Below are 24,607 nucleotides of genomic sequence, written 5' to 3'. Positions count from 1 at the left end.
ACACTTACACTTGCATTCCAAGAAAACAAAGCAGATGCTAACTTCTATCATCATCATCATCATGATCCTCACCTTGGCACTCTCAACTCCCCTGATGGAGAAGCCAGGGCCCACCGGAGGAGTCTGGTTCTCTGGTGGGCTCGTCCAATGCTGCCCTAAAGCAGGCCAGGCTAAGAAAAGTGTGGGGGAAGTTCCCAGGAGAAATAGGGGCGGCTGGGGACCGTTTATGGACACCCGGCCGCCCCCAGGTGGCTGGGGACCGTGTGTGGGCACCCGGCCGCGGGGCGGCTGGGGACCGAGCGTGGACACCCGGCCGCCGGGCGGCTGCGGACTGAGTATGGATGCCAGGCCACCGACGCAGCCATGACATGGTGGCCGGCGTCTGCCTCCACATGCCTAAAAGGCCCAATTTCAAGTGCAAGCAAGCTATCAGTATAGTATTGCAGCCTTGGGGTGGGTGGGTGGCAGGTTGCACACTTACGCTTGCATTCCAAGAAAACAAAGCAGATGCTAACTTCTATCATCATCATCATGCTCCTCACCTTTGCACTCTCAACTCCCCTGATGGAGAAGCCAGGGCCCACCGGAGGAGTCTGGCTCTCTGGTGGGCTCGTCCGATGCTGCCCTAAAGCAGGCCAGGCTAAGAAAAGTGGGGGGGGAGTTCCCAGGAGAAATAGAGGCGACTGGGGACCGTTTATGGACAACCGGCCGCCCCCAGTCGGCTGGGGACCGTGTGTGGGCACCCGGCCGCGGGGCAGCTGGGGACCAAGTATGGACACCCGGCCGCCCCCTGGCGGCTGGGGACCAAGCGGGGACACCTGGCCGCCGGGCGGCTGGGGACTGAGTATGGATATCAGGCCGCCGACGCAGCCATGACGTGGTGGCCAGATTACACCTCCACATGCCTAAAAGGCCCAATTTCAAGTGCAAGTAAGCAGTATGGTATTGCAGCCTGGGGGTGGGTGGGTGGCAGGCTGCATACTTGCGCTTGCATTGCAAGAAATGGGGAGGTACAATTGAACACTGCCCTGGGACAAGGACTTGCTCGGGGATAGTTGCAAGTCTGCATCTTCTGATGCGGCAAGGATCACTTCTGATGGGCACACTTTTAGGCAGTGACCTGGGTGTCAGAGATGCTTCCAGGGGTCTTCCCCATGCTGTTCCCATGTCTTTTCAGCACTGTATGCATGTGGCACACAGCACATGGCCAGATAAGGTTGTAAAATGTTAAAATGACATTTCCCGGTGAATGCATTTGTCATGGTTGAAAGCAATACAAAAGTGCAAAAATGCATAAAAAATGCTACTTGTGAACATAGCCCAAGGTGTGGAGGACTATTTTTGTTTTTGGTTATTTATTTTACCTTATACACAAGTCTTTACCCTGGAAAGGAAGTTCCTTAACATATTTCCCAGGAAAACCGTTTCAGTTTAGTTTTTGAACGTTTTATTGTGAGCCCGTAAAAGTGGCTTAATACCTCTGACCACGTTGTTGACAGCAGTGACCTGGGGGTCAGAAATGCTTCCTGGGGCGATCCCCATGCTGTCCCCATGTCATTTGAACACTGTCACTATCGTTTTGGGCACTTTTTAGGCTTTCTACATACTGCCGGGGGTGCCGCCGCAAAAATGCTCGGGTCTCCCATAGACTAACATTGGGCTCGTTGCTCGGGTCCAGCACCCGAGTATCACGGTGAGCTCGGCCCGAGCTTCGAGCACCCGAGCATTTTAGTGCTCGCTCAACACTAATCCTAAACACATGTCAAAATCAACAATAGACTACCTCGAAACCAAGCTGAAGTTTTACAATGGCCCTCATAGTCCCCTGATCTGAACATCATTGAAAATCTGTGGCTAGACCTCAAAATAGCAGTGCATGCAAGACGACCCAGGAATCTCACAGAACTGGAAAAATGTTCCAAGGAGAAATGAATGAAAATCCCTCAAACAAGAATTGAAAGACTCTTGGCTGGCTACAAAAAGCGTTTACAATCTGTGATACTTTCAAAAGGGGGTGCTACTAGATAACTAACCATGCAAGGTTCCCAAACTTTTGCAGCAGCCCATTTTCCTTTTTGTAATTTTTAAAATGTAAAAAAATTACAATATTTTTTTTTGCCTAAAATACAAAGGAAATGTGTCATCTTTAACTTTAGCACTTTTAGAGATCATTTCATCTTCAATTTGCTTATCTGTTCACTATAACAGTAATTTTGACCAAGGGGTGCCCAAACTTTTACAAAACACTGTGTACCACCATATAATAACCTATTTCTGAGTGGTATCTCACTTTTGAATTCAATAAAATTTTCTTTTGCATTTTCTAGAAAAAGTGGAAATAGTATCAAATACTACTTCTAATGAACCTTGGGATGTATTTTTTGAAAAATAAAAAGATTTTGGTAGCAGAAGTTGCATGTGACGTATCATATGTGGGAGGCTCTGTACGTTTGTTACAAAAAGTAGTCATAAATGGAAACTCCTGGGAAAAGTGTGCTGGCTAGCAGTCATACAAAATGTCAAGAAAACCCTTACAGAAGATAACTAAAAAGAGTGATATATTGTGTACCTTTATGCCTTATGCAGAATCATATGTTTAGCCATGTGCAGTTTGATCATGTAGTCATTATTTAGGTGTGTACAGAGTACATACAGTTACACATATATTGTGCTAGATACTGCAATACACGTACCCATTCCTGGGAAGTTTTTCATTTTTGATTTCAAGAATTTTTTCTTTTGCATTTTCTTTGGTGGAATGCTGGAATAAATAACAAATGACACTCCTCATAAATCATGACAGGCATTGCAAATTTGTCATGTAGCTGTAAAGTATATACACAAGATATGTCAGTTATTAACTTTTTTAAAAACAATATATAATTAAAAAATAAGGCTATGTTAACATCATATAATAATAGTTTTCATTTCATATATATGCATTATATATGCAAGGAAAAGCTAAATATGCATCCCTCCCAACAGAAGCCAGTGATGTATACCATTGTATAGGTCCCATTGCAAAAAAAGACTTATAATGTGTGGTATCTCCATTTTTAAAATATATACTTTTTATTGGAATAGCTTATTTTACTGTGATATTCCATCATTTTTCACTTCAGTGGAGATATGAAGAATCCTCGATTGTATAAAATTAAGGTTTTCATTCAACCAACACGTTTCAGCGCCAAACTGGTGCCTCTTTTAAGGTAAAAAAGGCACCAGTCTGGCGTCGAAATGTGCTGGTTGGTTGATTAAAAATCTCAATTTGATACCATCAAGGAATCTTCATTCCTACAAGCATAGCTCAGATACCGTGATATCTCCATTGAAGTGAATTGCTATTTGGAAGATTTTCTTTTCTAGCTATGGGGTGTAAGCTGCAGATTCTAAGGCTCTTATTGGTCTGGTGTCCCTCTCTACACAAACTCCCAAAGGTGAGCACTACCATCGCGCTCACCCTCTGCAGTTTCTCTTGTGGTATTCCCTAATGTACACTACTGTCCCAAACAGACCTCAGCATTCCATCTTTTTTGTGGCATACCAACATATATCCCCAGTGGAAGAATAGAAATTCTATTTCAGCCTGAGTCAGGGTAATGGAGAACTCTGTGTATGCTTAGTATGTGTGAATATAAATGTAATCAAAATTTAGCTGAATTTTATGTCTTAACAAAAATAAGATGGCCAAAAACGAAAAGACTGCGCACTTTTACAATCATGTTTTTCACTCCCCTATACCTGAACAAAAAAGAATAATTGCATATATTCTTGATTTAACATTTTCAGTATATTTTTTCCAATAAAGGATACTGCCAGAGTATGTGTTTTAGTTGCAAACTTTAACTTTCTTCCTCATGCAATACCATGCATCCATTTAAGGGCAGAGTTCTTGCCCCAGGCCACAGAAGAGTGAGTTTCGATAAGATGACTTCTTCGTCCCCCCACCCGCTTTATATTGCCCGCATTGTGCTGTACATTCCTGTATAGCGCTTCGATGTGGACACTAACTGTGAGTGTAGCAGGAACGGCACTCCGCCACACTGGTGAGTGGGTGATGCGGCATCATTCTCCCTCAACCCCCAACCCCTTAGCTGGTGAGAGCAGGCCACAGTGTCCTCTACATTATAAACAAATAGGTGTCAAGTTCCCCTCTATTGGCTCACATATATAAATGCCTTAGTGTGTTATGTGGTGGTTATACATGTTTTATAAACTATTTTACATATAGATTTGTGTAACCTTTCAAATATACAATTTTGTACATTTTGATTTTTAATTCATTTATTATGTCAGATTTTGCTTGGAGTTGGAGTAATAACAGCTTTGGACTTAAGCTATGGGATGAGCAAGACTGTGTTGAGCAGATAGCAGATGGTACTGTGTTGATTTTCAGAATTTGTTAATACTGTACTATATGACTTCTCTGCATTGTGTGTGCAAGTTTCACCTGCATACTCCATGTTGTGGTGATGAAGTTAAGGGAAACCTGTCTCCATGAAAATGCAGTCCAATCTGCTGACATCATGATATAGAGCAGGGGAAGCTGAGCAGTCTGACATTTAATTTTGTGAGAAAAGTCTCTCTATAACCTGTGCTTTAATCAATTAATCCTCTGCTCCTTCTGGGATTTTCAGTCCAGTGGGCAGTCCTATTAGTGACTGACAGCTTTCTTTGTAAAAGAGTACATACAGAGATAGATGTCAGTCACTGATAAGACCGCCCACTGGACTGAAAATCCCAGAAGGAGCAGAGGATTAAATGATTAAAGCACAGGTTCTACTGAATCTTTTCTCACAAAATGATATATGAATCATCTCAGATCCTCCTGCTTTATAACATGGTGCCGGCAGAATGGACTGCTTTTTCCTTGTGACAAGTTCTCTCTAATGGCTATTTAACGTTTGTCTCAGTGCTGATGACTCTGCTGGAAGCTGATGTTCTGCGATAGGTCATGGGCCCAGCACAGAGAGGCACAGAAAAAGCACTGCTCAGTAGTGATGAGCGAGCATAGTCGCAAATACACGGTACTCGCCCGAGCATCTCAGTACTCGAGATGCTCAGACCTCGCCGAGTACTTGCGAGATGCTTGGGCGGATGCTCGGGTCCCCTCCCTGCATGTTTGGCACTCTTTAGAGCGCCAATCAACATGCAGGGATGGCCTGTCACTCACTGTAATGCCGCAGCCATGTTGGTTGTGGCATTACAGTGATTGGCTGGCCTCACAGCATCATCAGGTCTATATCAGACCTGGCGCTGCTGTGCTCGTCAGTCTACTCCGCAATCAGGCAGTGTAGGGAGAGGTGCTGCTGAGCTACGGAGAGATTTGGTTGTGTATTAGGTAGTGTAGGGAGAAAACAAGTACATTACACATATCCATCTCAACAAACAGTCCTTCTGAGGACTAATCCATCTGCAGAGATATCAGGCAGGCAGTGTATATAGGCAGGCAGGCAGTGTATATAGCAGATTTCAGTGCATATAACACAAGAGGCTCCATTCCAGTTCTGCCTTCTGCTGCTGTTAGACATTTCTAGACAAAGATCCAGGTATCAGGGGCCAGGAATACTTTTTTTTTATCTTAATCCTCACTATTTGCTTAAAAAGTAATCCAAAGAACACCGTTCTTCTGCACCATTTGCTTCTTGGCACTGCAGAATACAGCCAGGTCTTTTCCATATTACAGCGCTAAAAATTCAGCTATTTAAAACTGTGGTTTGTCCATCACATGAATCACATATAAATGCGCTGAAAATACTGCCATTTTTGGCCTCCATTCAAATTTTTGTTCAGTGTGTCAGCAAAGTTTTTGGCACCGGTTTGCTGTTCAAAATAGTTACCTACAGGCCAGGTATTTAAAACTGTGGTTTCTCTATCACATGGATTGCATATAACTTCGCTCCAAATTCAGCCATTTGTAGTGAGCGTGGAAGATATTGTCCTCCATTTAAAATGGGCAAGGCGCGTGGCAAGGGACGGGGAACTGGACATGATGGTGATGGTGCATGCAGAGGCCGAGGCCAAGGCCGTGGGCTAGCTGAAATTGTGCCACAACAAACGCCCACATCTTCTCGCCCGACCTTCCTGGAAGCGGATAATGCTTCCAGTCTCTTAGCCACCACCACCTTCCACCCTGTTCCACACGGTCAAGTCTCAGTAGCCGTGAGTCTAGACTGCATATTCCTCACCCTGATCCTCCTTCCTCCCACCATGCCGAGTGCCCGGAGACAACTGATCCCACACTTGCAGGAACTGCAGAGCGAGGACAGCTGCACACAGGGGGAGGGAGGCAGAGCACCCCAACAGGCAGGAAGAAGCAGTGTAGTGGCCACAGACAGAAGGCAGGCAACCATTCCTCGTAATACCAACACGAAGGAAGTTGCCAGTACAACTGTTAGGTCTTCCTGAGTCTTGTTGTTTTTTTAAAGACTCTGCCGATAACCCCAAAAAGGCCATTTGCACCACCTGCCAGGCCAGCATCAGCAGGGGTGGCAAAACTACTAGCCTGACTACAACCAGCATGATCAGGCACATGGCAGCAAAGCACCCGACTTTGTGGGCTGAACCCCAGGGTCCAGGAACAATGTCTGCAGGTGTCACCATTGCTTCTTCCGCTGTTGTGCATGCAAGCCAATCCCCTGTCCATGGTGCATGCGAAGCTGTCTCCTGCCCTGCACCTGTTGTTGCACAATCTCAAGCAGCAGCATCAGGAAGTACATCCACATCCTTGTCCCAGTGCAGCGTTCATTTGTCCATACCTAAGTCCTTGGAACGCAAGTGCAAATACGCAGCCACAGGCCACACTACTAAATTCCCACATTTCACGACTGCTTGCGCTCGAAATGTTGCCTTTTAGGCTCGTGGAGTTGGAAGCATTCCGCAACCTGATGGCAGCGGCCGTCACTCGGTACTCGGTCCCCAGTCGCCACTATTTCTCCCGGTGTGCCGCCCCCACATTACACAAGCACGTGTCCCAAAACAAAAGCCGTGCTCTCAACAACGCAGTTACCGGGAAAGTCCACCTAACCACGGATACGTGGACAAGTGCTTGTCAGCAGGGACGGTACATCTCGCTGACGGCACACTGGGTTAACATAGTGGAAGCCGGGACCCAATCAGACCTTGGGACAGAACACGTCCTCCTGACGCCAAGGATTGCGGGCCCTAGGTCAATCCGGGTTGCCCCCACAGTCTACAGCTTCTGCACCTCATCCTCCTCAGCCTCCATCACCAAAATGACCACATCAGTCACAAGCTGGAAGCACTGCAGCACTGCCTCAGCCAACCGGCAACAGGATGTGCTGAAGCTAATATGCTTAGGTGACAAACCACACAATGCTGAAGAGTTGTGGACAGCTCTGAAAGAGCAGGAAAATCTGTGGCTCACACTGCTGAACCTACAGCCAGGTATGGTCGTGTGTGACAATGGCCGGAACCTGGTGGCGGCTCGGAGGCAAGGCGAGCTCATACACGTACCAAGCCTGGCCCATGCTTAACCTTGTGGTTCAGCGGTTTCTCAAATCCTACCCGGAGCTGCCGGATCTGCTTGTTAAAGTGCGCTGCCTGTGTGCCCATTTTAGAAAGTCACCTACAGCTTCCGCCACCCTTGCCGTGTTTCCTTGGTGTGTGATGTCCCCACGCATTAGAACTCTACACTGCAGATGTTGGGAAGGATTTGTGAGCAGAAGATGGCAGTTGTTGAGTACCAGCATCAACAAGGCCGTCGGTCTTCAGTTCAGACTCCACATATAAAACCTCAGGAGTGGACATGGATGTCAGACATATGTACCATCCTCCAAAGCTTTGAGGACTCCACCAAGATTGTGAGCGGCGATGACGCCATAATTAGCTTCACCATCCTGCTTCTCTGTCTTCTGAAACGCTCTTTGCTCACAATCAAAGAGGATGCATTGCAGGCGGAGCATGATGAGATGGAGCAAGGGACCATACAGGGTGATTACACACAGCCCACCCTCATCTCATCCCAATGTGGATTGGGTGACAATGAGGAAGAAGAGGAGGAGGAGGAAGAACAGGAGCTACTTTCATGGACGGTATAGACGGTACTACCTGCACAACTGTCATACCGTCTGTTCAGCGTGGATGGACTGAGGACAGAGAGGAGGAGGGGGAGGAAGAGAGCATGGTCAGTCATCCTCTTGGTGAGGACACGGAAGTCTTGCCTGTTAGCAGTCTGGCACGCATGGCTGAGTTTGTTACGCTGCCTTTCCCATGACCCTCGCGTTCTCAAAATTTTGGGTGACAGTCATTACTTGTTGGTGACACTTCTAGACCCACACTACAAGGAGAACTTTATATCTCTTATTCCTGAGGCGGACAGGTCTACAAAAATGGGGCAGTACCAGAAGGCCCTTGTTGCAGAACTATTAAAAAAATTCCCATCTGAAAATGCTGGTGGCAGAAATCACAGTTCGTTGGACAACCAAGGAGTACAGGCGAGAGAGCCACAAATGCAATCCAGCAGAGGCAGGGGAACACTGTCAAAGTTCTGGGAGAATTTTCTCAGCCCCTCCCATCGCACAGGCCCTGAGGCGCGGGGTACTCTCACAAGGAGTGCAAAGTTTGGGAAGATGCTGAGGGAGTACCTTGCCGACCGTACCAACATCCTCCTTGATTCCTCTGTGCCTTATAATTATTGGGTATCCAAGCTGGATACGTGGAATGAACTGGCTCTCTACGCCTTGGAGGTCCTGGCCTGCCCTGCCGCCAGCGTTTTATCAGAGCGGCTTTTTAGTGCCGCTGGTGGAATTATAACTGATAAGCGCATCCGCCTGTCAACTGAAAATGCTGACAGGCTGACTCTTATAAAAATGAACAAGGGCTGGATTGGGCCAGACTTCTCAACACCACAGAATGATAGTAGCGTAACATAAACTCAAATCCAGTGTCTTTTTTGGGGCGGTGTATTCCCATGCACCTCTTCACACCCACACATGGGTATGCGCTTCCTTATTTTGGCTATTTGCTGTTGTCCTCCTCCTTCTCCTCATCCTCCACCACTATATCACCAGGGTGACCGTGGTCTGTGATGCAACACCCACATAATTTTTTTAAAGGGTCTTTATGATGCCCGTAAAAAAATATATGCTTATACAGTATGTTCATGTATACCCCCCAGGGGTAAATGTTTGTCAGCCCTCCTCCACATCTCTTCCAAGGGGCAATGGAGTGCCTCCCAATTTTTGGCAGCCCTTGCATTCACTGCATAGGCCAACACTTTGGGAGACCCACTTCCTAATAATCGGAACATTTTTTTGTCAGGAGGCCCTCCTTTACGTCTCTTCCAAAGGGCATTGCAGTGCCTCCAAATTTTTGGCAACCCTTGCATTCACTGCGTAGGCAAACACAATTGGAAACCCACTTCCTAATAATGGGAACATTGTTTTCAGGAGGCCCTTTGACCTCCACGTCTCTTCCAAAGGGCATTGGAGTGCCTCCAAATTTTTGGCAACACTTGCATTCACTGCATAGGCAAACACAATGGGAGACCTACTTCCTAATAATGGGAACATTGTTTTCAGGAGGCCCTCATCTAAGTCTCTTCAAAGGGGTATTGGGGTGCGTCCAAATTTTGGGCAGCCCTGCCACTCACTGCTTAGGCAATAACAGTATAGAAGACCAACTCTTTAGTAATGGGAACAATAAAACATAGCCGGCTGATGGCTCTCTAAGAATAGTGAGGGCCGACTGCTGGCCCTTTAAGAATAGTAAAGGCCGCCTGATGACCCTATAAAAATAGGCTTTGTGACTTTCAGAGTCCCTCCTTCATAAATGAAACACAATGTTTCTGATGATATCTCACACACCAAATGGCCAAATAAGGTTGTAAAATGTTAAAATGACATTTCCTGGTGAATGCATTTGTCACGGTTGAAAGCAACGCAAAAGAGCAAAAAAACATCAAAAACGTTAAGTGTGAACATAGCCCAAGGTGTGGAGGAGTATTTTTGTTTTTTGTTATTTATTTTGCTTTATACAGTATACAAGTCATTACCCAGGAAACACTAAACTACTTACCGGTAATGTGATTTTTCTGAGCCCATGACAGCACCACAACGAGAGAGGGGATCCGCCCTTCCAGGACAGGAAACCTACAGAATAAAAGGGCGGCACCTCTCCACCACCTTAGTTGTTTACAGAGCATGAGAGGACACTACTTAATAGTTATATATCCCATGATTTTTCCTTCTACACACCGCGTGAATCAAACACCACGAAGGCAATGAAGTGATCAACTTCTACCAGTGATGGGAGGGAATATAAGGGTGCTGTCATGGGCTCTGGAAAATCACATTACCGGTAAGTAATTTAGTGTTTTCCTATCACCCATGACAGCACCACAACGAGAGATTTACAGAGAAAAAACTTTAAAGTTAGGGTGGAACCACAGCCTGTAGAACAGTTTTCCTAAAGGAAAGGACAGCAGAAGACCCCAGATCAAGCCTATAGTGTCTATAGAAGGTGCAAGGTGAAGACTGAATCGCAACCTTACAAAATGCTTCATGGGGACATCCGCTTTCTTATTGTTCTGCCATGCATTCCCCGGATTAGCACAGAAAGTAGGGTGCACAATTTCCTATCTTCTAGGATCTGTATAAACAAAGGATTAACTGACAAAGCTTGAATGTCACTAACTTACCATGCTGAAGTCAGGGCCACCGGGATAATAGTCTTTAATGTGAAGACCCTGAATCCATGGGTTCAAGCGAAGGCTTGTTAGAGCCGTAAGCACTGGATTCAGATCCCAGGGTGCCATCTTTGGACTGAAAATGGACCTAGATCAAAAATTCACTTTCACATTCCTTGCTTATTCAATGCAGGTTGGACACTGTTCCAGTAGTCTACGGCTAAAAAGGTCCACTTGCAATTCTCTTCCTCTTTATATGAGGTGCTGTTAAAGATAAAAGGTGAGACTTCGCCATCTGAACTGATTAGACATAAGTGTCATTAGGGATCTTGGCAGAGTTCCTCCATAATGGTTTACGTAAGATAAAGCTACTCTGCTGTGTGACAAGACCTTTACATGGTGACCATGTATACATGAATGGAGCTCTCTTATATACTGCCTAAAGCTTCTTTAGGTTAGAGGAACCGGATCTTTAGAGGCAGCCCATGGGTGTGTACCTGTGACCATGCTACTACTGGAATGTAGTAGATTAGAGTTATTAACAGCAATATTGCCTTGTTCAGAGTTGTGGCCAGACTGCTTATTAATTTTGACATATAGCAGGACTCCTTATTCTACCTTGGCAGACCACCACTCTTACTCACTGCCCAGTGAGTTCTGCAGTGCTCGATGGATCTGCCCATAATCCCAAAATAGTTGAGGTAAACTATTGTCAATGCCTCTTCCTTCGATATAAGAGTTGTCTTAACTACTAAAATCCTCCATAAAGCCTTAAGGCTCATTAACATCTGAATGGAAGGACACAAGCTGAAAGCCTAAATCCTAATTTTATGCCAAGAACTATTCTCAGGAAGTTTGATGTTTCATGTGAATTGGAACCTGATTGTATACCTCCTTAAATGCCTATACTACTATATAGCAATCTGGAACTGCAGATTTACTAGCAGTTCTCATAGAGTCCATTTCCAATTTTCTAACTCTCAGGAATCTGTACAGCCCATTCGGGTTGTAGCAAACCCAGGTAGGCCTGGGTTAAATAATAGCTTTACAGGTCTTGATTAGGGTACCTGGAGAGCTAAGCACCAGAGCAGGCTAGGTATTCACCTTAGTCAGACTGCTGGAAAGCAGAGCAGACGGTATGTGTCTTGGAGCTAATCAGAGACACAGGCCAGACTCCACAAGTATCAGTGGTTGCCCTGGATAAATATTGTTTTGTTAGATCAAGCTGGGTTAGTTGAGCTGTATATGAGTAGTCAGGGTCTGTCCTATTTAGTCAGCTTGGACAAGACCAGAAATATTAATGTTTATGACTTCTGTGCAACCTGTAAAAAGCAATAAAACTGCGCTCGATTGGACCAAACCCACAATGGCTGTATGAGCACAACATGATGCCTCCTACCTTTAAAAGTGAAATCCTACAAGGTTTATTATTAACCTGCAAAACTAAGGAAGCGCTCTTATTGTCACCTGCCTCCAACCTGCATTCCACCGAGCCAGCTGAGCACCAGCCAGGAATACTGCCACCCTCTGTCTCAAAATAGAGGATAGGATATTTTTCCCCCTGAATTCGGTAAGCTTGCCATGTACAGTTTACAGTCGCTGAACTTGGTTTTGTCAGACATAAACTTAGTTGTGCAACCAGTACCTTTACAAAGAGGGACTATGAGGCACAGGGGCGCTACAAGGCACAGACACCCTATAAAGCACTACAAGGCACAGGGGCACCCTGAAGCACCAAGAGACACTATAAGGACCCATGAGGTACTAAAAGGCACTGTGAAGTGCTATGAGGCACTATGATGTGTTATGAGGCACTGAAGTGCTATGAGGCACTATAATGTGGTATGAGGCACTGTGAAGTGCTATGAGGCACTGTGAGATGCTATGAAGCGCTGTGCTATGAGGCACTGTGATGTGCTATGAGGCACTGTGATGTGCTATGAGGCATTATGCTATGATGTGCCATGAGGCGCTATGAGGCACTATTATGTGCCATGAAGTGCTATGCTATGAGGCACTGTGATGTGCTATGAGGCACTATGATGTTCTATGAGGCACTATGCTATGATGTGCCATGAGGCACTATGATGTGCCATGAAGCGCTATGCTATGACGCACTATGATGTGCTATGAGGCACTATGATGTGCCATGAGGCACTATGCTATGATGTGCCATAAGGCACTTTGATGTGCTATGAAGCGCTATTATATGATGCACTATGATGTGCCATGAGGCGTTATGCTACGATGTGCCATGAGGCGCTATGAGGCACTATGATGTGCTATGAAGCGCTATGCTATGATGCACTATGCTATGATGTGCCATGAGGCACTATGCTATGATGTGCCATGAGGCACTATGATGTGCTATGAAGCACTATGCTATGAGGCACTATGATGTGCCATGAGGCACTATGCTATGATGTGCCATGAGGCACTGTGATGTACTATGATGTGCTATAAAGCGCTATGCTATGAGGCACTATGATATGATATGTGGCACTATGATGTGCCAAGAGGCGCTGTGAGGCACTATGATGTTATATAAAGCGCTATGCTGTGAAGCACTATGATGTGCTCTTTGTGAAGCACAAAGAGAGTTTATGAGGCACTGTGAGGCACTGCGCTCAGATTTTTTATTTAAAAGAGTAATCCATCTGAATGAAGGATAAACCTTTCCTTTGGGTGGTAAATCTCAAGTGTCAGACTAGCCCCACATGAAGGAGCAACTGATGAGACGCAGCTGGACAGCAGACCTTCACAGAGACCATGTGATGTATTAACACCATTTGCCGTCCTATGGATGGAGCAAACAGACTGGAGGACAACAGTAATAACCTCCTTTTTATGGTAAATTCTGAAGCCCAATCATGAGCCTCTGTGCGGCCCAGACTTGTGGCTAACTTTAGCCTAGAGGTCTAAGGTCCAGTTTCTGTCCAGAAGCCAAATTCAAAGCACGAGGCCCCTGGCCCAGATGGGGTCTTACAGAGTGCACACACCCATTTTTGAGTTTTGCACTAACTTCCTTCAGCCTTTCCTAGTAACCATAACAAGGAAAGGGCCCCATAAACAAGGTAAACATTCACGAAGATCACTCACCACCAGCTGTATGGATTCGGAGGCTGGACCAAGTGACAGGCCTGTTCCTCTCCATCCAGCCGTGCCTGAGCAATACTGGGGTGGTCAACCACAGGCAGGGGTGCCACCAAAAGTGTGCTGATCAAAGCTGGAGCTGCTGACCCCAGGCAGGGGCGCAGGTGCTCACATTGATGAGCAGAGCTGGAGCTGCTGACCCCAGACAGGGGCGCAGTTCCACAGCAGCTTCTCCACTGATGCACGGAGCAGGAGCTGCTAACCCCAGACAGGGGCGCAGTTCCACAGCTGCTCTCTCACTGACGTGCAGAGCTGGAGCTGCCAACTCCAGACAGGGGCGCAGTTCCACAGCAGCTTCTCCATTGATTCACGGAGCTGGAGCAGCCGACCCCAGGCAGGGGCGCCGCTCAATTGTATCCGGATCTTCAACAGGTAAGCCTGACTAAGGTTCTCCCATCAAGGACCCTCCGGTACGCTCGTCATCAGGGCCGCAGGCTGGTACAAAGCAGTAGCCGGAAACATGTTAGAAGACATGGGTCTCCGCTACTTATTTTTTCACCAGTCTGCTTCTTAGGGCGCGATTTCCTGTATAGCATCCTGCGCCTGCGCAACTGGGATGCACGGCTGCCAGACCACCATAAGGTAATGGTGCGGCTGCTGCTGGCGCCCGTCCGACGGAACAGGCCCCCTTGGACATACCATGGCGCTTCCAGGTCCCGGGTGCCGGCCGCAGCAGAGACTATGCCTTGCTGGAAACCGACCGGCCCAGGTCTGGGAATAATCTTCTCTTCTTTCTTCTGCCGCCTTTTTAACAAGGTTCCCCCTCAAGGACAGGAAACCAAGTGAGGTGGTGGAGAGGCGTCGCCCTTTTATTCTGTATGTTTCCTGTCCTGGAAGGGCGGATCCCCTCTCTCGTTGTGGTGCTGTCATGGGTGATAGGAAAAGGATGTTCCTTATCATATTTCCCAGGAAAATCCATTTTGGTTTCATTTTTGTATGTTTTATTGTGAGTCCGTAAAAGTGGCGTAATACCTCTGACAACGTTGTTGATAGAAGTGACCTGGGAGTCAGAAATGTTTCCAGGGGTCTTCCCCTTGCTGTTCCCATGTCATTTGAGCACTGTTCCCATCGATTTGGGCAATTTTTAAGCCCTCTGCAGACCGCCGGGGAGAGCCGCCTGAAAATTGCTCGAGTTTCCCATAGACTTACATTGGGCTCGTTGCTCGGATCGAGCACCTGAGTATTCCAGTGTGCTCGACCCGAGCATCGAGCACCTGAGCATTTTAGTGCTCGCCCATCACTACTGCTCAGCATGGTCAACAGACTGATACAAGGAATCTTACAGAGATCTTATCTCCTGAACACAAGTAAGAAACTCAATACAAACATATAAAGGAGAGAAGCAAAATGTCCAGCAACATACAGTTTAACTCAGTGGCCAATCTGAACATTGACAATTTCGAGCTATGGAAATTTAAATTGGAAATGTTACTGTCCAGAGATGAAAATATTATTTGTGGGAGGTTATTACTTCATAAGGATCAGAGATTAATAATCAGGAATGGAACAAGTAAATAGACAGGCAAGAGCCATTATCAGCTTTTTTTGGATGATAAGGATGATCAGCAGATCAGGGCAGGCAAACAGGAAAGAGAGGGGGTAGCAGTGCGGGGAGTACGGGCACCGCGTCACATGGTATGGCGCGTAATGAACAGTCCGGAGGTCATAGGGGTGAAGTTCCAAGGCTTTACTCACTTAGAGATGTCAGCGGGAAGGTGACTCCCTGCTCCCCGCGGAGTCCTGCGGCCACCAGGGACGGGGGTCCGACTACCACCGAGAAAGTCCAGTGTTCGGTAGCGACCCTACACCAGAGTGTTCCTGCACTGTGCGTGTGTAGATAGGCCGGGTCTCCCTCTGAGCTCCTCTCAGGACTAGGGCACGGGTGGCAATTCCTCTCCATCCGATGCCCGGCGGGATCCTCAGGGCCTAACCGGGCTTTCCCATCCAGGACATAGAGTACAAGGTCGGGTGTCGGGGGCCGGTACCCCTCTTGCAGCCGGAATCCCTCTGAATAGATCAGGTAGGCAAGGACAGGTGGCGTGCTCCGCTCCGTCTGCATCCTCCCCGGGACCCATTTGCTGGGGATCCACACTCTAAAGCTCCCGGGGCCTTCTTGATCCTGGTCCTTGGCCGGGTTGAGACATTCCTTGTCTACAACCTACCTCTCGTCCCAAGGCCAGGGTACGAGGGCTGAGTCCCTTGCCGGTGCAGGCCCACACAGGATCTGCACTCCCAGGCGGGAGTCACATTACATGCAGTAGTTTTACAGCAACCAAGACCGACAACCAGAGACTAAAAAGGACCAAGATCAAAGATGGCTTTCTATTAAATATGAAATTTAAGGTGTAACTAACTTGTAAGTTCTCCACCCACATCCACTAACTGGTTCCTACCACTTTGTGTTCCCCAGTCTCCCTGTAACCAGGGGAGCAGCACCTAGTGCATACTAGCTCCCTCTGGTGGAGAAGTGTGGTGTTGGATGCAAGGCTGAGTCGTGACTATCACACCGGACTTACCTCAGAGGAGGAACACTACACTCCATTAAAGAAGTGCAGCATTCCTGTGGCGGTCGAACCCTCAGGGGCGCCACACATCTGGAGATGCGGATTCCATGCATTTCAATGTGCGGATGGTACCCGGGTTTGGAGAAGAGGAGACTCTCCTCCGGACCCGGGTACCATAGTACCTGTTAAATAAAGAATAAAATAAAAAATATACATTATACTTACCTTCTGATGGCCCCCGGTGTCCTTAGCGATGCATCTTGGCTTGCCGGCAGCTCGCAATGGTCTGAAAAGGACCTGCCATGATGTCATTTAGCCATATGACGGGTCACTCGACCGCTGACGCCTGCAGGTCCTTTAGTCTACCGCGAGCTGCCGGCAAGCCAGGACGCATCGGATAAAGACACCGCGGGCCATCAGAAGGTAAGTATATATTTATTTTTTATTTTTTACCATTCTTTCGGTCACACTATATAAATCCATGCCGGTTGTGACCAAGTTGTCAAGCACTTTCCAAGTGATGCTAAAGTCGCTTGGAAAGCACTTGACAACCCACATGCGGAAATGCATGTGAAGAACGCTTCACTTCCGCATGTCCCTGGTAGGAAAACGCATGTACAATCCGCATGTACAATCCGCATGTACAATCCACATGCGTTTTTTCTGCCAGGGAGATGCAGAAACGCTCAGGAAAAATCCAAAGCATTTCTGCATCGTGGGCTCATAGCCTTAAAAGGATTAGCACAAGGTCAAACAAGAAGAAAACTACAGCATGTTTCTGATGCCACAAACAGAGACACTTAAAGAAAGGCTGTACAATATGCAGTGGAACAAAATAAACAATTTCCAAAAGGAATTGAACAAAGAGGAAAACAAAACAGTTTATGAGCTAAACACAGATAATTGGAAGAACATCTTTAAAGTGACAAACAATCAGGTATTACAAGGCTTTCGACTCCAAAACCAACATTTACACAGCAAGTGTTAGAAGCTTTTTCACATAATTTGGCTGTAATAAGAAGGTAATCTATCTTGCTTATGGGGGTAGAACAAATGTAATAGGTACTAGAAATAAAATCCTTATGTGCCCCAATAAAAATCGACAGAACTTAGCTATACCGGTAACAGAAACTAATCTAGGAGGACCGGGATTGTTATCTAATTTGTATGTTCTCCCCATGTTTGCATATTTTTCCTGCGGGTTTCCCAGTTTCCTTCCACAGTCCAAAGATATATTGATAGGGAATTTAGATTGTGAGCTCCATTGGGGACAAGGATGCTGATATCTTTGAATGGCACTGTGAAATTTATGGAGCTATATTAGTGAGTAAAATAAATAAAAAATAAATCTATAATGGTAATAACAACTAAAGGACTCTCTGTAAAATTCCAAGGTGATAAGGGTGCTATCCTGGATGGAAAGCTGATGAGCGTTTATATAATCTTTATATATTAAAATTACAAACATCCAGAAAGTAAAATGGAACATGAAATTGAAAGAGGCCACTTGTCCAAATACTGTAAGATGTAAATACTATTTTAAATCCAAGGCAAAAAGGACACCATTTCCTAAAGGGAGAACTGACATTGATCAGTCATCTGAACAAATAACTGAAATCAGATCAAGCCAAAACTCTACAAGTGAGCAGATACAACTGAACGCAGATTCAAAACCAAGGTATTGAACCAGAGAAAAAAAAGGTAAAACACCTGTACAAAACTCATACAAAAAGAAAGTAGTCAGTGTACAGTGTTTTATAACCTTTTCCAGACTGATAAATCTCTTACTTTGTTTCTCATTTGTTCCTGAATTTCTTTAGATCACAGCTTGATGTCTAGCTTTTGATGCTCTTTTGGTCTACTTCACTTTGTCAGGCAGGTTTTATTTAAGCGATTTCTTGATTGAAAACAGGTGTGGCAGTGATCAGGCCCTTGTATGGTTATTGAAATTGAACTCTGCTTCCCAAATATTAGTTAAACTGCAGTTAATTTATGTTTTAAAACTGCACTTTTTGTTTACTTCTGTTATCTTTGTCTAATATTTAAATTTGTTTTGTGATCTGAAACATTTACGGTAAGTGTGACAAACATGAAAAAGAATAAGAAATCAGGAAGGGGGCAAACATTTTCCCACACCACTGTATATGGATTCACATCTTGGAAAACACCTCAACTCTAAGCAAGTAAAAACAATAAATTGATAAAGGAAGGCTGCAATGAAAGAAAAGGAAATTCATGCTTGCCACCAAAACATGGATATTAACTAAGCTACCAGCTGGAAGAAAAGCGCTAAACTGTAAATTGACTTTCAATTAAGGTGAAATACAATATGGCACAGCTGAACAATACAAAGCAATTCCCAGAAAGGCCCTAACTTGTTTTTTTGAGAGGGGTCTCGGCCAGTTCTGGATTGCGTCAACTTAAATGATCTGGGGTTTGATTTTGCCTTTACCTACTACATCTCATGTAATTGGCATCCTCTTTCCCCATGGCACATTTTTTTGGGAATTTATGGAAAACCACACCTTCCTGAGCGCATCGAACTGGACCTTTTCCAGATGACGTCCCCAATCCAGGCTGAAGATTACAATATCGTTAAGGTATGCTGCGGCATAGTTCTTATGGAGTGTAAGGTTCCGGTCCATGGCCCTCTGGAAGGTGGCCGGAGCTCTCTGCAGTCCAAACGGCATCTGGACGTTTTGGAAGCATGCGTCGAGCGTAGAGAAAGCCGTCTTCTCCTTGGCTTCTTGTGACATGAGGATTTTCCAATATCCCTTTTCTAGATCCAAGGTGGTTATGTATCTTGCAAGCCCAAGTCTCTCGATCCGCTCATTGACAGGCGGCTTCGGATATGCGTCGAACTTGGAGCCTTTGTTCAGCTTCCGATAATCTCTACAGAATCTCTAATCTCTATCAGGTTTTGGAGCAAGGACAATGGGGCTAGACCACTCGCTCTTAGATTCCTCAATGACTCCGAGATTCCGCATACACTTCACTTCATTGGAGATCATTTCTCGGCAGGCCTTGGGAATTAGGAAGGGCTTCAAGTTCTCCCGCACATGGGGTTCTGTCAAAAAACCTCATGTTCAATTACATCTGTACACCCCAGCAAATCTGAGAACAGGTCCTGGTTCTGCTGCAGCAATTCCCAACTCTGCTGTTTTTGTGCCTTTGACAGTGTGTGTGCTATTGTGATCCCTTCAATGTCCCCTTCTGGCTTGACCAGCAAACATGTAGTTTCAACGGGGTTCCTGTCATGCCATGGCTTGATAAATTGATGTGGTAGACCTGGTATGGCTTACGTTTTCCTGTTTGATGAGCCTTGTAGTTCACTTCAGCCAGCTTTTTTACCACCAAATAGTGGCCTTGTCATTTGGCCAAAAATGTACTCTCTACCGTGGGAATAAGCACAAGGACTCAGTCCCCGGGGCTGTCTCAGCCTGGCTGACAGGTTGTACACCTGGGATTGAGTCTCTTGGGCATGGAGGAGATGTTCCTTTATGATGGGCAATACCTTCGTAACCCTCTTCTGCATCTGGGTGAGGTGCTCAATGATGCTCCATTGGGGTGTGACCTTGGCTTCCCAGGTTTCCTTTGCTATATCAAGGAGACCCCGCAGATGTCGGCCATACAGGAGTTCAAACGGGAGAAACTGGTAGTTCAGAAGGTGGCTTCTGGTCATGCGCCATGTGTGCCTCTGAAGCCGGGAAGTGTACACCCAGCCAGACTGAGTGACGTGCATGCACAGATTTTCATGAGTGGCGATGACGCCACTAGTGCAAATTATGTCATCATGCCCACAGGGGCGAGATAACATGGAAAGAGGGCACACTAGTTTGGGGAACTATAGCCCCATTGACTAGTCAAAGCCCTCACTAGCATAGGGAAAGCAGAGGTTATAAATAGTGATGAGCGAAAGCGCTCGTCACTACTCGGTACTCGCCCGAGCATCATGGTGCTCCACAAACTCGGCGCTCGGCGAGAATTTTCGGGTTGCTCGTGCGGAAACTCGGGTCCCCTCCCTGCATGTTTGGCGCTATTTAGAGAGCCAATGAACATGCAGGGATTGCCTGCCATGCACTGTAATGCCGTAGCCATGTTGGTTGTGGGCATTACAGTGATTGGCTGGCCGCACAGCATCATCAGGTCTATATAAGACCTGGTGCCGCCATGCTCGTCACAGTCACTCTGGATCAGACAGTGTAGGGAGAGCTGCTGCTGTGTCAGGGAGAGATTTAATCGTGTATTAGGTAGTGTAGGGAGAAAAGCCGTACATTACACATATCCATCTTAACAAACAGTCCTTTTGAGGACTAACTAATGCATCTACAGAGATATCAGGCAGGCAGTGTATATAGGCAGGCAGGCAGGGTATATAACAGACTGCAGTGCACATAGGACAAGAGGTTCCATTCCAGTTCTGCCTTCTGCTGCTGTTAATGTTCTAGAAATAGGCCCAGGTCTCAGGGGCCAGGAATAATTTTTTTTTGCACCTTAATCCTCATAATTTGCTTAAAAAGCAATCCAGAGAACATCATTTTTCTGCGCCATTTGCTTGTTGGCACTGCAGAATACAGCGAGGTCCTTTCCATATTACAGTGCTAAAAACTGTGTTTTCTCCGTCACACGGCTCACATATACGTTTTCAGAAAATACTGCCATTTCTGGCCTCCATTAAAAACTTCTTTCAGTGTGTCAGCAAAGTTTTTGACACTGGTTTGCTGTTCAAAACAGTTACCTACAGGCCAGGTATTTAAAACTGTGTTTTCTCCATCACACAGATTACATATGTGGCGCCCTGCTGTGCATGGTGCCACAGAACCCAGAAGGGTGCATGGATGGATTTCTCCACAAGAGGCCCTCACTACATGCAAACACCTCCACCTTCCACCTCATACCAGCAGAGGGAGCCCGGATATATAAAGGGAAGGTGGAGCCAGGCAGCTTAGTTAGCTCCAGTTCAGTGTTTAGTTAGTGCTCAGCCAGAGTGATAGCAGCATGCAGGCTGCTGTGTGAGGCAAGCTAGGCCTCCAGCAGCACTGAGCCTAGTGAGGGCCCCGAGCGTGGCCGAAGGCGAGTGGAGTAAGCAAGCAACATAGGGGGCAGAGGAGCTTAACCAGCTCACCCCAAAACCATTTACCGGACACCGGGTCCGCGCCTACGGGGGGCCAATAACCCCAGCAGGAATAACCGGAACCCCTGGAGAACTATACGTCCCAGGTTCACCAGAAGCTGACTGTTATACCAGGGTCAGGAGTCACAGAGGCCCCAGAGACCAGGGAGTGTGAACTCCAACAGAAGGCCCTACCACCAGGTCAGCAGGTGCAAGACAGAGACCAAGTTAGGCCTAGCTCCAGGCAGGTCAGAAACTTATCAAGGAGAGGCAAGGAACAGGAGGCCCCACACCCGCTCACTGGGAATAGTCCTGATATGCACCCTTCACCCTGAAGTACCCTGGACCGTGCCAGAAACACCACCAGTAAAGGTACTGAAGTGAACTGTTGTGTGTGTGCCTATTCTTCCTCCCACCCGGCTGGGTCCCCTCTGTCCTGCGTCCCTACTCTTATGCTGCCCTGAGGCCCTGCTCCAACTGTGGGGAGCCGTACCAACTAAGCGGCCTAAACACCGGCCTCAGAGGACTGTTGCAGTGCTGGTGATCCTCACCAGACACCACGGGTGGCGTCACGAACATTCCCTATACCATATAACTTCCCCCCTTTCTTTTAAGAGTGACCCCAGGGTACGGGCCCGGGAGCCGACCACCGCGACATCCCCCAGGGTCAGGCAACAACAAGGCCCGGGCGCCGAGTCGTCCCCATCCCCCTGGGCGTGTCATCTACATCAGGCATCACGAACAGGATTGCGTGCCCGTTGCCACCGGGTACTGTGCGCCTTAAGAGTCTGTAAATCTTACTGTGGTGAAGCTTTCCCGCCATTCCTGAAGTTTTCCCGCTATATCCGTCATTTTTCCTGTTGCTGCGCGGGAAGAAGAGGAGCGTAATTGCTGGAAGCGCGCGAAGTCGAGGACATGCCCCGCCCCTGACGTCGAACCAGGAAGCGTCAGGTCCTGGAAGAAGCCGGAGGACTCGGAGCTGTGGCCTACCTAAAAGAAAAGTTCAGAAGGTAGGCTCCGGTTCACTAGGGGGGCGCAACGATGTCCGAAGCCCAGCAGAACGCCGGAGTGCCGGTTAACGGCCCCGATGTCCCACTTGCGCTCGGCGCTGAGCAGGTTGAAGCGGCAGCTCCACCCGCAGGTCCTGTAACCCCTGTCATACCTATGGCCCTGCCGTATATCTCTGAAGTGAAGTGGTTCCCCCAGTATAACGGCAAACCGGACACACTGTCCGGATTCAAGAGGAAAATATGCGGCATACTGGACATGTACTCTATGACTGGCAAGCAGAGAGACGCTGTAGTGTTAGGACAATTGACTGGTGCTGCTGAGCGAGAAGTTGAAACCTGGCCAGCCGCAGACCAAGAATCAGTGTCAGCCATCTTTAAAAGACTGCAAACAGAGTTTGAAAACCGCACTGAGACAGATCTCCGGATGAGGTTCTACCATTGTGTCCAGAAACCTGAGGACAGTATCCGGGACTATGCCTGGCGCTTACAGGAGGCCCTGCGGTCCCTGAAACAGGTTAGTCCAGTCCAGCCAGCATCCATGATGAAAATAAAATCTGACGGAACGGTTAAAGTCCCAGGAGGAGAGCAGAACTGTACGGTGGTGGGCCTTAGACCATCCAGATGCCACCTTTGACACCCTTAAGGACATGGCTATAAAGGGCCTGCAGCCCCAGGATACCACAGACACTGCTATCCAGCGTTACCAGGGTGGGGCCACCCCAGTGCCTGCAGCACCCACGGCTCCTTCACTGACGGCCGAAACAAGGATGCAAACAGTGCCCCCTAGCGAGCTGGACAGCCTACGCTCTGAAATGCGCCAGTTGAGTAAAACCCTGGCCACTGTCATGAGCACCCTGCAGCTACAGACGGAGCCTGAGCCGGAAGGAAGGATCTTGCTAGCCAACAGCCCTGAGGATGTCCCCTGGATGAGGAGAAGAAGGAGGACAACGCCGCCCCGTGGGAGGACCAGAGACCAATGGCGCCCTCCAGAGAACTTCATCTTCTACCGCTGCCAGAAAGCAGGCCACACCATGCGGAACTGTCCTTTAAACGAGGAAACACTGGGGCCGAGGGCCGACACCCAGGAGTAGACCAACCAGGCCCATCAAACTGGTATCGCCGGTTCGTGGGAGGAAGACCTTTCCTGTCCATCGTGCTGGACGGCATCGTGACCCCTGCCCTGCTGGACACAGGATCTCAGGTAACCATCATGCCTGATTTCCTCTACAAAAGGTTCTGGTCCATAGACGAACTGAGCCCGCCAGCTCCAAACCTTTCCGTGTATGCCTCCAATGGCCTTCCCCTTAACCTAGTCGGGGTTAAGGATGTGGCAGTAAAGGTGGGAAGAGTGGAACTGAAGGACCAGGGACTAATTGTAGTAGAGACTAATCCTGATGATACAGACTTGTATATGGTACTTGGCACAAATATTGTTGGTAACTGTTTGGGAGAAGTGTTGTTCTTGCTGCAACAGATGGCTGACACCGCGAGACCAGGGCAGAGGAGGGTGCTCCAGAAAGAGATCCGAGCCCTTATGTACCAGCAACGGGTAAAGCTATCAGGTGGTGAAATCGGTAATGTACGGGTGACAGACCCGATACCCATTGTGATTCCCCCAGTGAGTGAAATGCTTATTTGGTGTAGAGCAGCAATAGGTCTCAAAGGACGGAGCTACCAGGCGGTAGTAGAGCCCCTTAGCTCGGAGCATAGACCTACACTCTTGACTGCCAGAGGGGTAGTGGATGTACGCAATGGGAGGGTGCCCGTAGGCCTCCTAAACTATGGGGAGGACGAGATTAGATTACCACGCTACACCACTGTTGCCAAACTGTACACAGTAGATAAGAACTCCATACACACGGCGGAGTCCTTAACCTCACCAGACGAAGTGGAGGATAATGACCCGGGAACCCAGGTGGAGGATTGGTGTCAACAGCTCCATGTTGGGACAGACACCACTCCTGCCCATCAGAAACAGGGTGTACACCGGGTGGTTCAGGAATATGAGCAGGTATTCAGTAAACACCCACTTGACTTTGGGAGGATTAAAGGGGTACAACACCATATGCCCACAGGTGACCATCCACCCATCAAAGAACGTTACAGGCCTATACCGCCAGCACACTACCAGAAGGCGAAGGAGATGTTGCACGATATGAAGAAGGCAGGGGTAGTTAGG

The 24,607-nt window shown here is 47.4% G+C and overlaps 1 protein-coding gene across 1 annotated transcript in view; it reads right to left on the bottom strand.

Annotated features, from left to right (window-relative positions):
• LOC141167250 (interleukin-17 receptor E-like protein) overlaps window positions 1-24,607 on the bottom strand; it is a 213,946-nt gene that overhangs the window by 19,733 nt on the left and 169,606 nt on the right. Inside the window, exon 7 of the mRNA XM_073654688.1 lies at window positions 2,694-2,761. Within this exon, the coding sequence (XP_073510789.1) occupies window positions 2,694-2,761 (68 nt within the window). The remainder of the gene's footprint in view (window positions 1-2,693; window positions 2,762-24,607) is intronic.

The sequence above is a fragment of the Phyllobates terribilis genome, unplaced genomic scaffold (assembly GCF_046119375.1).
Source record: "Phyllobates terribilis strain yellow unplaced genomic scaffold, ASM4611937v1 Scaffold_11__3_contigs__length_659146591, whole genome shotgun sequence".
Classification (NCBI taxonomy): Eukaryota; Metazoa; Chordata; class Amphibia; order Anura; family Dendrobatidae; genus Phyllobates; species Phyllobates terribilis.
Note: the sequence above shows the minus strand (reverse complement) of the source record. Positions and strands in the feature narration are given on the sequence as shown.